Source organism: Heterocephalus glaber, unplaced genomic scaffold (assembly GCF_053883595.1).
Source record: "Heterocephalus glaber isolate CG9 unplaced genomic scaffold, H.glaber_assembly_v1.0 deba00001565, whole genome shotgun sequence".
In the NCBI taxonomy this organism is placed as follows: domain Eukaryota; kingdom Metazoa; phylum Chordata; class Mammalia; order Rodentia; family Bathyergidae; genus Heterocephalus; species Heterocephalus glaber.
In genome coordinates this window covers 714,059-727,760 of record NW_028258352.1, presented here as the reverse complement: position 1 = coordinate 727,760, position 13,702 = coordinate 714,059, and the positions used below count along the sequence as shown (strand labels likewise).

At 42.9% G+C, this 13,702-nt stretch overlaps 1 protein-coding gene and 1 pseudogene across 11 annotated transcripts in view; one reads left to right on the top strand and one right to left on the bottom strand.

Moving 5' to 3' along the window:
* The window catches only part of Pigl (phosphatidylinositol glycan anchor biosynthesis class L), a 125,667-nt gene that overhangs the window by 47,494 nt on the left and 64,471 nt on the right, over positions 1-13,702 (bottom strand). For 8 of the 11 annotated variants that reach the window (XM_087192101.1, XM_021248980.2, XM_021248981.2 and 5 more), the window contains 4 exons: positions 9,425-9,492; positions 6,224-6,255; positions 3,984-4,049; positions 3,485-3,618 (listed from right to left, as the gene is read on the bottom strand). In XM_087192101.1, the coding sequence (XP_087048227.1) occupies positions 3,485-3,618; positions 3,984-4,049; positions 6,224-6,255; positions 9,425-9,492 (300 nt within the window). Of the gene's footprint in view, positions 1-2,109; positions 2,964-3,484; positions 3,619-3,983; positions 4,050-6,223; positions 6,256-9,424; positions 9,493-13,702 lie in introns of those variants that run through there. The other 3 variants (XM_004870764.4, XM_087192103.1, XM_087192104.1) reach the window with 2 other exon arrangements.
* Positions 176-2,167, top strand: LOC101702904 (AP-1 complex-associated regulatory protein-like; annotated as a pseudogene).

The following is a 13,702-nucleotide window of genomic DNA, read 5'->3' as shown; positions in this document are numbered from 1 at the left end:
AATGCAAAGCTAATATTGATCTTGGAATAACAAATTAATTTTTAGAATAATAATAATTACTATAATTATTTTTAAAATTATTATTATTATTATTATTTTACAATACTGGGGCTGAAACCAGGGCTTTTGCACTGAGCTATATCCCCAGCCATTTTTTATTTTTAAATTTTGAGATAGTGTTTCACTAAGTTGCTAAATTGCTCAAGCTGGGCTCAAGCTTGGAAACCTTCTGGCTTAGCCTCCCAGAGTGCTGGGGTGACAGATGTACACCACCATGCTAATTGTGTGTGTGTGTGTGTATTTGTAAGGTGCTGGGGATGGAACGTAGGGCCTGGTGCATGCTAGGCAAGTGCTGTAGCACTGAGCTACATCCCTAGCCCCAAAATACATTTTTTTTCGGTACTAAGAATCGAACTCAGGACCTTGTGGTTTCAAGGCAGGTGCAGTGCCACTGAGCTAAATTCCTGGCCCCCACAAAGAAATTTTTGAAAGTAAGTGCATTCACAAATATGGAACTACAAATAAAGATCAACATACATGTTTGTAAACACTAACATACAGCCTAAGACCTTATGGATTGAAAAGAAATTCAAAATGTAAGCTATAAAGGAATACTTCAAAGGAAATTAATAGTATTAAAGTATATATTTTTAATGTCTGAAAATGAAGAAAGCTATTCTTTCAAGTTTATGACGTTTAAAAAGAACAAAATAGCGCGCGGGACCCGGGCGGCTCAGGTTGCCCATGCAGATGGCGGCGAAGGCCCAGCCCCGCGGCCCGGCGCAAGTCCCTTGAGCGGCGGCCGCTGGAGTACCGCTGCCTTTGCCGGCGCCCGGTCCATGCCGCTGGGGGCCTACACTTGGGCTCCGAGCAGAGGCGGCGGTGCCGGGCGGCATGCGATGGGGAACTGCGGCTGGACGCAGTGCTGCGGGATGCTCCGCAAGGAAGCGGGGCGGCTGCAGCGCGCGGGTGGCGGAGGATCCAAGTACTTTATAACATGCTCAAGGGGTGAGCACTTGAGGAGAGTTTGAGAATCTAGTAGAAAGTGATGAAGGAGAGAGCCCAGGAAGCAGTCATAGTTTTTCAACTTTATCCTCCCTTTCCTCCTGATAACGTTCTAAAACTTGTTCTACTAATCAAAAGATTTTTGAAAAAAATATATAAATAAATAAAAAAGAGTTTTGTCAACTAAAACCTTGATAGTACCTCTTACAGAAGAAATTGTTGATCTACGAGAGAGGCATTACGATTCTATTGCTGAAAAACAGAAAGATCTTGATAAGAAAATCCAGAAAGAGCCTTACAAGAAGAGACACTAAGACTAGAGGAAGAAGCTTTATACGCTGCACAGCGTGAAGCAGCCAGGGCAACAAAGCAGAGAAAGCTCACGGAGCAAGGAAGGCGGAGAGTTGTGCATCAGTATCATCACCCCAGCAATGGTGACCATTCGAGCTCAGGACCAGAAGATGACTTTGAATCTTGTATGAGAAATATAAAATCACAGTATGAAGTTTTTCGAAGTAGTAGACTCTCTTCAGATGCCACAGTGCTGACACCAAATACAGAAAGCAACTGTGACTTAATGACCAAGACAAGATCCACCAGTGGAAATGACGACAACACGTCCTTAGACCTGGAGTGGGAAGATGAGGAAGGGATGAACAGAATGCTTCCTGTGCGGGAACGCTCCAAGACAGAGGAGGACATCCTTCGGGCCGCTCTGACGTCCGGCAGCAGGTAGACCGGAAATAACCTCATGTCCTCCTCAGAGGACTCCAACGGGCTGGAGTGGGAGAACGACTTCGTCAGTGCCAAAGTGGATGACAGTGGCAATTCCGAGTACTCTGGATTCGTAAACCCTGTGTTAGAACTGTCCGATTCTGGCATAAAACAGTCTGATGCCGATCAGCAGATTCGATAGTGTAAAACTGTTTGAGCCTGTTCATCAGTTCTGACCAAATGTTAAAAACCAACCAGAATGTAGCTGTGGTTGCTGAGCCTTGTGTCGGAGTGGGGAGCCATGCTGTGAGTGTCCTTTTATGAGGAAGGTGTAAGAGCATAGGATAGATCCGAATTGCTTCAGAATTAAGTGCAATTTTATCATCTGCCTTCTGCATTTTAAGACCAATTTAATGTCATGTTATCAATTAAATTTCTATTAACTCTTTACAGCAAAAAAAGAGAACAAAATAAATGAATAAAGTAGAAGAGAAATACAATAATAAAGGACAAAAATTAATAAACTAGGCTAGCCATGGTGACACACACCTGTAATCCAGCACTTGGCAGGCTGAGGCAGGAGGATCACCACAAGTTCAAGGCTACATAGTGAGTTCAAGGCCAGCCAGAACTACATAGTGAGACCCTATCTCAAAAAAAAAAAAGGGGAGGCTTGGGCCAGGGATTTAGCTCAGTGGTTCTGCTGCCTGCCTCGAAAGCGCAAGATCCCAAGTTCAATCCCTGGTACCAAAAAAAAAAAGGAGGTTTAATGTTTATGCTCAACATGCATTCTCAGCATCTAGTAGGTGCCTCTTAGGTATAAATGTTTATTGTGGAAAATTATTTTTGAGTTTCTTCGTTTTTTGGTACCAGGGATTAGGCAGGTGCAGTGCCACTGGCTAAATCCCCAGACCAATCTTTGAGTTTCTAACAAAGCAGGTCTCAGTTTTATTCATTGTTACTTTCTCTTTGTGGTGGACTTAGGTCTACTGGCTGTTGTACCTGAAGACAAACTGGAACAATTCTCAACCTGCATCTCCCCAACTCAATGTTCTTAGAGTCATCTGTCCCACTGCCAGCTAAGAGTTTTCACCAGGAGAGCCTCAGTGGGCCTGCCCTTCCTCAACTGGCATGGCAGGCTGCCCCCACTGGCTCTCTACAGAAGGTCCTGGCAGGTCTGAATTCTTTTTAGACTCAAGCCGAGAGCACTGCTCCATGTATAATATAGTAGAAAACCGGTAAATCTGAAATGTCCAAAGATAAAAGATACCTGAGTTATTTTACGGTACATCTGTACAATGAAATACTAGGGAGCCATTACATTTTGAATACTTAGTTACACAGAAGAAAATGTTTATAATATTTTGTTAAAGCAGATTTTAAATAGCAGGAGTTATACATAACTCATTATATTTATTTGAAGAGTATACCCCAACATGTTAACAGTTACTTCTGAGTAGTGGGATTGCAGGTGATTTTTATTTCTTATTTTCTTGACGCTTTCATATATTTCTAAAGTTTCTACAATGAGCATATTTCATTCTGCAGTGAGCTCTATAATGAGCAGTGTTTTTTTAAAAAAATTCTTATCAGATAAAAAGGTCAAAGTCATTTAAGTCTATGCTTCCCACATTCTAGCTGGTTTAATTCTACATTCAGGGACAGATGCTGAGCCCCTGTGAAAGGTCTTTGGGAAGGGCCTCTACAGGGTTTTGAGGAGCCAGGGGGCCCAGATTGGGGAGGGTCAGGAATTCACAGTCCTCACCTTGGCCCGTGATACTTCTTCACTGGTGAGCACAAAGAGGACATCCTGCATTTGCAGCAGAGACCAAGGCAGATCCAGAATGGAGAAGTATTTCCGCAGCACATTCACAGACTGAAGCGTCAGCACAGAACACCCTGGGTGGGGAAGGGACAGAGAGAAAAGCCTTGTTGTTCCCAGCCAGATCTTCCCCGGAGCACAGGCCCTGGTCCCCAGTGGCCAAGGGAAGAGCAAGCCAATTGCTATGGAGTTGCCAGGTGTCTCTGTGGCACCAAAGCTGCTCTTTGCCCATCATTCTCACAGCTAGGAAGGGTGAAGGGGCCACAAAAGTTCTGGTGGGCCACCCTCTAACCCACTACTGCTCTAGCAAGAAGAAGTAGGTGACTAGAGTGAGATCTGGCTATTTCAAGGCCAAAGGAAACAGGAATTTCTATAATGGGAGGCCATAGACCTGTTTCCAGCTCTGTTACTCAAGAACTGACCAAGTTGAAGCTGGACACACCTGTAATCCCAGTACTCTGGGAGGTTGAAGCAGAAGGATTGCAAGTTTGAGCACAGCCTGGGAAACCTGTCTCAAAATAAAAATTTTTTTAAAGTCTGAGGATGTAGCTCAGTGTGAAGGCCCTGAGTTAAAGCCCCAATAGTTCAAAAAAAAATAAAATCCCTTAACTGCTCTGAATCTGCCTGCCTGCCTCCTTCATCCCTCCCTACTCCTCTCCACTCCCTTCCCTTCCCCTCCCCCTCCCTCCTTTCCTTCCTTCTCTCCTCTTCCTCCTTCCCTCCTTTCCTTTCTTTGCCTCTGCCTCATCCTTTCTTTTGAGGATCTAGATATTTTTATTTTTATTTTTTTTTCCGGTTAACATTTAAATTTTTTTTATTAGTAAACATGTCTACTACATAATGTTTACACTCCTTGTGTGGAGTTGACACATGCACATAACACACCCCAATTCCTTCTTCCATCCCCTTTCCCTCCCTGCTCTTCCTCCCCTCCTCCATCTCTTGATCCCCTCCCCTTTGAGGAAGAGCTATCTCCATACTTCCTATTCTCTGTCTTTTATTGTGCTCTTTATTTTTACTTTGAGTTTCTTATATAAGAGAAACAATGTGATATTTAAGGCTGTGTGTCTGATTTATTTTACTTAACATTATCTCTTGAGGTGCATCCATTTTCCTAAATCTCTTTCTTTATGGCAGAATAGTACTCCATTGTGTGTAAATACCACATTTTCTTTACCCATTCATCTGTTGATGGATATATAGGCTGCTTCCAAGATTTAGCTATTATGAATTATTCTGCTATAAACAGAGTACATATATTCTGTAATATGATATCTTTAACTCTTGGAAGATACTTAGAAGGGGAATAGCTGGATCAAATAGAATCCTCCTTTTCTTCCTCTCTTTCTATTTTTGAGACAGGGTCTTTCTATGTAGTCTAGGCTGGCTTTGAACTCCTTATGCTGCCCAGGTTGGCCTCAAACCCACTGAGATCCTCCTGCCAAGTTCTGGGATTGTGGGCATGTGCCACCATGCCAAGCTTGCTTGCTTTTCTTTCTCTCTTTTCTCTCCTTTCCTTCTTTCCTTCCTTCCCTCCTTCCTTCTTCTCATCCTCCCATTCTCCCTCTCCCCTTTCCTCCAACCTGACAGGGTCTTACTATGGGTCTCATTATGTTGCCCAGGCTGGCCTAGAACCTCTGAGTTGCCTCAGCTTCCAGAGTACCTGGATCTACAGGTGCACACCATAGCACCTAGCTCATGAATCTCAGTTTTCTAATCTATAAAATAATAGTATAAGACAAACAGTGTTGATATAAGAATGAAATAAATTATAGTCATGTTCCAAAGACCACACAGCTTGGTAAGTTCAGTAACCCAATGTAGAGAGGGCTCACACTGCTTATGTTTTCATTTGCCGAATCTTTGTATCACTCCTGTGAGGCAAGACAGACCAAACACAGGCTTAATGGTGTTAAGCAGGGGTCCCATGCAGTAAGTGGCCAAATGGGATCAAATACCTGCCTGAGGGTTAGGAAGAGTTTTGTTTCAAACAGATTAGTCCAACTGTCACCTGTCAGGTACTTGCTAATTAGTTGGGGGATGGGATGTGAGTTTAGATGGACAGGCTGACAGATCATGAGAGGCTGAAAAGACCTATCCTGTGAGAAAACTAGACAGCTGTGAGGGCAAGCCTGGCCTCTCAGCACATCTGGAATCAGCCTTCTGACAGGGCACTTTCCAGTGGATATGGCCTGACAGGCACACAGAGCTGAGTCAGGAAGTGAGGCTGCCTTCCCAACTCTTGCTTCTGTTCCACCTAGGCCAGCTCTCTGTGTACTGTACAGTTGTCGTTTAATATTGCATGGGGATTTATTCCAGAAACCCCTCAGATACCAAAATCTATGGATGCTCAGTCTCTCATATAAAATTACATAGTATTTGTATAGAATCTATACACTTCCTCTTCATCTTCCACTTTAAAACATCTCTAGGCTACTTATATACCTAGCATAATGTAAATACTATGTAAATAGTTGTTAAACTATAGGGAATAATGACAAGAGAGTCTGTACATATTCAATACAGATGCAATTTTTTTTCCTGAGTAATTTTGATCTGTGGTTGTTGAATCCATGGATGTGGAACTTGTGGATATGGAAAGCCAACAATATTTGCAAATTTCTCTCAAGTTTTTACAAGGGATAGCAACTAGTAGCTTTTTGCCAAAAAGACAGGCCTTACCTTTAGGGAACTTCCCTTCTGAGTGCAGAGCCCTGGAGGGAGAAAGGAAAAGAGAGCAGGTAAGAATTGCCCCTCTTATGTGTTTCCAAGGCAGCTGGTGGAGGAAGGCCTGGAGAGCCCATGGTGCCTTCATACAGGTTCCCAGGTGGTTTCTTTTGCACACATCATCATCTAGATTTCCAGAGTTCCATACTTCTGGCTACAGCGAAGGAATCTGGGTGGGCATCTCACCCAAGGACTCCATGCAAGCTTTGCCTGTTAGATTTGAAGGTAACTACCTTGGACTCTTCAAAGTTTTTCTCTCTGATGTATGACAGGAGAATATTTTAAAGTATTAATTAATATTTCTTCCATGGTATTTTCTCCATGATATTTCCTTTCTCCTTTCTGACCTCCCCAACTCCAACCTTCTGAGAGTAAGGGCCATTCTGTAATCACTGCCTTAAGAGGAGGGATGACATGAACCCAACAGCAATGATCTCCAAATTTCTTCCCCACTTTGTTATTTGAAAACCTGGGAGAAAGATTAGGGTGGGGAGCTCCCTGACCCAACACATAGACACACATACTTATATGAACAAGGACTCTTTGCAGAGGGGGTAAAGAAGTTGAAAGAGTTGATCAACTTAAGGAACTGACTCTGGCACAGACCCAAGAAGGAGAAAAACCTGAGAAAGGTCTCTGGGATCCTGAGGAGATTACTTGTCCTGCGCTGTGGGAACTCTGACTTTGTGGAGATCAGGATATCCACCCAGGAAGAGGTGACCACTGCAGGCCTGCATCTGGCACTCACACTGACACCCCTTATAGCCATGAGGACGCTCACTGAGCAAGGCTATGGATAGAGTCCTAGGGGTGGGGCAGAGAGTTGCCTCCCATGGTGGGGGAAGGCAGGAAGGGGCTGAGAGGTAGCCAGAAAAGTCAGAGTGGGGAGGGCCAGCCAGTGCCAGGCAATCAAACCAGCAATTCAGTGGGTGTGAGGCAGAGCCAGGTACCACAGAAAGGCCAAGGCAGGGGAGGACTAAAATGAGTCTGATGAATTTAACAGGCAAGAGTGACTGTGGAGAAAAGATTTAGAAGATGGTGAGCATGACCATAAATTGTTTTTATATGAAGTGCAATGGCCCCATTAGTGTAGAGAGGACATGGAAGTATGGAGAGCCTGTGGTACTCCTCCCTCTTGAGAAAAATGGCCCCAGGCAGTTCTGCTTACAGAAAGTGGCTCCCCTGGGTGAGTTCTCTACTGGAATGGAGCCTTCCCTTATTTCCTCACTTCAGTGGAGACTGGACCAGGGATGGAACAAGCTAAAACAACCTCAGAGCTCTGACAATCCTGCCTGTTATGGTGATCTTAGTTTGTTTGCAGAATACCTGATTGGATCCGTTATCTGATATAGTGTGAATAGTTGGTTTAAAAAAGTCACAAGTGGGCCGGGGATTTAGCTCAGTGGTTCTGCCGCCTGCCTCGCGAGTGCAAGGACTCAAGTTCGATCCCCAGTACCAAAAAAAAAAAAAGTCACAAGTTTAGCTTGCTGTTTATGACTGTCCTGAGAGCCCAAGGACCCAATGTAACCACATGGTTAGAAAGACTACTTCTGGGCTGCCTTACTTTTCCATATATCATCACAGAAACACTGCAAACTATAAATTACAAAATCACAAGCTGGGTGTGGTGGGGCACACCTGTGGTCTCAGTTTTCAGGAGGCTGAGGCAGGAGGATCACCATCAGCGTAGGTTACACAGCAAGATCTAGTCTCAACAACAACAACAAAAAAATCACAGAAGATTGACTGCAAGGCCTGGGATTTAGCTCAGTGGCAACACACCTTCCTTGAAAGTGCAAGGTCTTGGGTTCGCTCCCTGGTACTGGAAAAAAAAAAAAAGATTGACTGCAGCTGGAAAATGTGTCGTTTCTGAATCTGAATGGACCTAATGTATCTCACAACAGATCTCTATAACTGTGACCTCTGGCTGGTCAGGAAGTCACCAGTCTTTATAGGACGAGAGAGCAGTCTGGTCTCCTCTCATTCCACAGTTAAGGAATCGGGGAGCACTATCTGGACAGAGTATGTGGGTAATGATTTCTGCATCTTCCACTCAGTGATGTACAATTTAAGGACAAGGCTGGAGGGTCCTCAGGTTGGATCTGCCTTCACAAGTATGTGACAGAAGAATGAGATTCTGGTTCTGCCTCTGCCACTGCTGAACCTTGTAGTGCTGGGCACATCCCTTCATGGCCCCAGTCAAACAAGGCGAGGACTGGAGAGGTGGTCATTTACAGCTTCACATATTTCACTGGTCCAGTCTGAGACTTTTGAGTGCATTGGAAGATTATACAATGAGACTTTCATATCCACTTGCCCCTTTCCATTCTCAGTAGCCAGGAAAGGCCCAGCACACTGCTGATCTGGGTCCCAGGAGACAGGAAAGATTGTGTTTGTATGACCCTAAGTTGCTCAGAATTGTTGAGGTTCCATTTTGGTTTTATTGGTAAAGTGAAGAGAAATATCAGTAAAATACGGTGGCTATGATGAACAAATGAGATTTCATATTATATGTTATGCCCTTCTCCAAAGAAAGACTGGAGGTAATGTACAAAATTCATAATGGAGGATAGCAAAATAAAATAAAAATGAGAGTAAAGAGGAAGAAGATGAAGCCAGAGGACATACTGATACACAGAGCTCATTCTTTGAAGTCTTTTTGTTCATTTGTTTGTTTTTTGAGACTGGGTCTTACTTTGTAGTTTTGGCTGGCCTTGAACTCACTCTGTAGTCCAGGCTGGCCTCAAGCTTGCAGTGATCCTCCTGCCTCACCCTCCTGAGTGCTGGGGCTACAGGCATGCACCATCATGCCCTGCTCTTTGAAGTCTTACCCGTGTGCTATAGGAGTTGCAAAATTGGCCCAGAAGCTTTCTATATCCAAAGTAAAGGGAGAAATAAAACCAATTATTTCATTTGCCATTTCCAGGGGCTAAAAAAATCAGCTGCTTAGGAGGTGAACATTAGGAGACTTGTGAGAGATTTCTCACAGAGATGATGTGGTGAGATGTAGTGAGCGACACAGCCAACAATGGCTGTATGATGATTCATTGGTAAATTTCCTAGGCCTCAGATATCCAGGGGGAAAGTGCTTTAGCAACTGTGACCTTTAAGCAAAAGGGCAAACCCTCTTCCACCTCCATCACCCAGAAAACATACCTCACAGCTGCATACAGAGCAACGTGATTGCTGTGACCACTGACTCCTCCTGCATCGAAAGTCACCACCTGTAGAGAGAGACAGGATTTTTCACTCACTTTCTCTACTGGCTCAGCTTCAGAGAAGCTTCTGCCATTCCCTTGGGAACAGAAGGAGACAGAGGAGCCCTGAAACTTTTCAGATTCTGACGATATCTGAACTGACTCCTGAGCAGATCAATGGTGTGTGACTATTGGCCTGGATGATTTTAACATGAAGATGGTTTCCATGGGTTTACTGTTCACTCTTATTCCTGGCCAGTGGAGCAGAGTGTTATTCAGCCATGACAGAAACTTCGTTCAAAATATCTTTGTTGCTTATCTGCTTGGCTATTTATTAGCACATTTAATTTTTCTAGCTGGCTGCAATGTGAACTTTGTTCAGGTAGGTGCTGCCTGATTTATTTGGACTCTTCCTCTTGGCATACCAGAGGCACAAAAGCTTTATAGGCCAAAGACCACTGTGTCCTGGGGTTGAGTTCATGGAAAAACCGTATCTGTTCATAGACTGCCTTGCTTCTATTTTCACAGATATGTGAACATTAGTTTACTAACTACAAGTTTAGTCTAGGACTTAACATTTTTTTTGGCATAGATGGATTAAAAAGACCAAAGGATTATTTGAATAATGACAATTAAAAAACAGCCTGACTGCTATCATGAAATCAACCAATAACAAATGCTGACAGGGCTGTGGGGAAAGAGGAACCCTGCTCCACTGCTGGTGGGAGTGTAGACTGGTGCAACCACTGTGGAAATCAGTATGGAGATACCTCAAAGAACTAGGACTAGAAGTCCCATTTGACCCAGCTATTCCACTGCTGGGGATCTTCCCCAAAGAATTAAAAGAATCATACCACAGTGATATATGTGCACCCATGTTCATAGCAGCACAGTTTGTGATAGCTAAAACTTGGAAACAGCCCACATGCCCATCAATTGGAGACTGGATCAAGAAAATGTGGTTTTTTTATAAAATGGAGTACTACTCAGCCATAAAAAAGGAGAAATTGGAGACATTTATAGCTAAATGGATGCACATTGAGGTGATACTTTTAAGTGAAATAAATAGGACACACATGTATAAATACCAAATAGTTTCTCTAGTGTGAGAAACTGAAAGTGTAAATGGGGACTAAAATGTATAATAGGTAATGTGAAACAGGAAGAAAAGGGGCAAAGGGGAAGGAAGTGGGAGGGCTAGAGGAAAGGATAGAAGGGAATGGGATTAATATGAGAAAATGGAAAAATAGGAACAAAATCTTTGTAAATAGGGAGGAATGGAGGGGGTTGAACGGAGAGCTGGGCAAGGGTGAAAAATAAGAACCAAGAGAGACTATGTAAAGGTTCAAATTTCCAATGATGAATGTTATTATATTGTATACCTAAAATGTACCAATGATTAGAATGAATAATCGAAAATGTAAAATAGGAAGAAAAGGTCCAAAGGGGTAGGGGTAGTGGGAGGGGCAGGGGAAAGGAAAGAAGGGAAAGGAAAAATGATGAGAAATGGAAAAAATGGAAATAAAGTCTTTGTAAATAGGGAAGGGTGGAGGGTGTGAAGGGAGGGCTAGGAATGGGGAAAAAATAAGAACCAAGATGCATTATGTAAAGGTACAAGTTCCCAATGAGAAATGTAATTGTGTTGTATACCTACAATGTACCAATAAAAGAATTTAAGAAAACAAAAAAAAACCAGCCTGAATAATAAAGAAATATAAAAAAGTAAACAAAGACTCAGGAAAAGGAATAGGACAGTTAGGAGGTAATAGAAAGTAGCAGACTTGGGCCAGGGATTTAGCTCAGTGGTTCTGGCGCCTGCCTCCCAAGCGCAAGGACCCAAGTTCGATCTCCAGTACCAAAAAAAAAAGAAAGTAGTAGACTTTCCCAAGGAAAGATAGTGACACAGCATGGATGAAGGGACTTAGAACAGAGATTGGAAGGCTGGGAAGGGATTCATTCTTGGTCTTTCTAGTTAAAACTGTAAGACATGTTGACTGCTCACTGGGAGGAGGTTCTGAGATTTGAGAATTATTCTTTGGGAACACTATCAAGAATTAGTACCAACTCAGGTGAAGATAATTCATTGGTAAATTTCCTAGGCCTCAGATATCCATGGGGAAATCTCAAGAGATCTTCTGATAACAGGGAAGAGTTCTGCCAGGGGAGTGGCTACATCCCTTAAAACTGAGAAGCTCTCTGGCAAAGCCCCTCTCCCTTCCTTTTTTGTTTCCTGCCATTATTGAAATGTTCCCCAGGAATCAAGTATTCTACATAGAAAAGTTTCCCCAGAACCAGTCTTGATTAAGAGTGAGTCTACTATTAGAACCATGTGCTTCCATCTCTGCCAACTACCAGCAGATTTCTTAACTGTCACCCTGAGAATCTCAATCCTTCAATGTAAAACTCAGGTCCCCATTAAAGGACAAGTTATCCGAGAATTGTTATCAGTCTCTGCCACCTCAGTGTGAATAAGGCCTCTGGAGTAAGATTTCCTGGTAGGCTGAATAATTATCCCCCAAATATGTCCTAGTCCCTGGAACCTCTGAATGTTACCTCACATGGCAAAAGAGACTTTACAAATGGATTAAATTAAGGATTTTGAGATGGAGACATTATTCTGCATTAGCTAGTGGATCCAAAGGTAACATCAATGATCCTTATAAGAGGGACACAGGAGGGTCAGAGAAGAAGGACATGTGCCAACAGAAGCACAAATTGGCATGATAAGCTTTGAAGATGGAGAAGGGCTCATAAGCCAAGAAATACAGTGATAGAGAAAAGCTGAAAATGGTAAGGAAGTAAATTTTCCCCTCAGTGCCTTCAGAAGGAACCAGACTTGCCAACACCTTGACTTTAGCTCAATGAAATCGATTTTTGGACTTCTGAATTCCAGAAAAGTAAAACAATAAATCTGTGTTCTTCTAAGCCACTAAATTTGTGATAATTTGTTGCAGCAACCACAGGAATCTAATATAAGGGGAAAAATAATAGGGAGGGACCATTTGGGATGTAGCAATGTCATTTACATCATGGTCCAGGATTGGTCATGTTCCTGCTCACACCAGAGTGCTCAACACCCATCTCTTTCTTCCTTTCATCCTTCTATCCCTCCTGCTTGCTCTCCCTCCTTCCTCTTCGTCCTTCCGTATTGGGGACAGAACCCAGGGCATCCAGCATGCTACCGAAGGCAAGTGCTTTACCTACACTCCCAGCTCAACACCTATTTCTGTTCACTTTTAAGGGACAGTCTTCCTCTTCAGCAATTCACAGGTCCAAATCCTCCTTCATTGATGTATTTCTAAAGTCTTATATATAAATACAAAGGCATATTTGTTGCAGTATGTCCATTTTGCAATGTGATAGTCCCACCTGAGCTTAATCTTGTCTCCTTTCCTCCTCTTGGATTGTAGGCCAACCCACCTTACAATTAACTCCTGGTCTTCCAAAGACTATCAATAGGAATAATGATACCTAATATAGGGTGTTATCTTTAGTAGAACTTTCTCCCACTCATTATCTCACTTGTTTCTCAAAATGATCCTATGAAATATTATCTAAAACAGCTCTAAAATATAGCCTATGAAAGTTGGGCATGGTGGCATACACCTCTAATCTCAGGATTCTGGGAGACTGAAGTAGGAGAATCACAAGTTCCAGCCCAGCCTGGGCAACTCAGTGACTTAGTGAGACCCTATCTCAGAATAAAAATATAAAATAGAGCCAGGAGTGTAGTTCAGTTCAAAGGCCCTGGGTTCAATCCCCAGTACTGGAAAAATGGAACAAAACAACCAAAAAAGTATAAAAATGCTAATCATATAACTCAGATATCCAGTGCTGATCCTAGGTCTTCCATGAAACACAAATAGGGGAGGGCTAAGTCTAGTCATCCTGACACTAATCACCTGCAGCACCTTGGGCAAGCTACAGAACTATATTATCAAAAGTTATTTCTACTTGGAATGTCTTGGCTCCCTCCTGTGTGATATCAAGAAAGTAACACTGTCGTACTTTTCTTGATAGATTGCTGAAGATAAAATTAGACCACATGAAAAACTATAAGCAGTCAGTGTGAATGCCCTGGCTTCAGTCACCAGCACTGCAAAAAGGGAAAGAGAAAGAGATAGACGGACAGTCAGATAGAGAGACAGCAGCAGGGAACCTGTAGGGCACTTTGGTTTCTAAGACATTGGTTCTTATCTGAGGATGGTTTTTCCCACAGATATTTGGCAATCTTTGG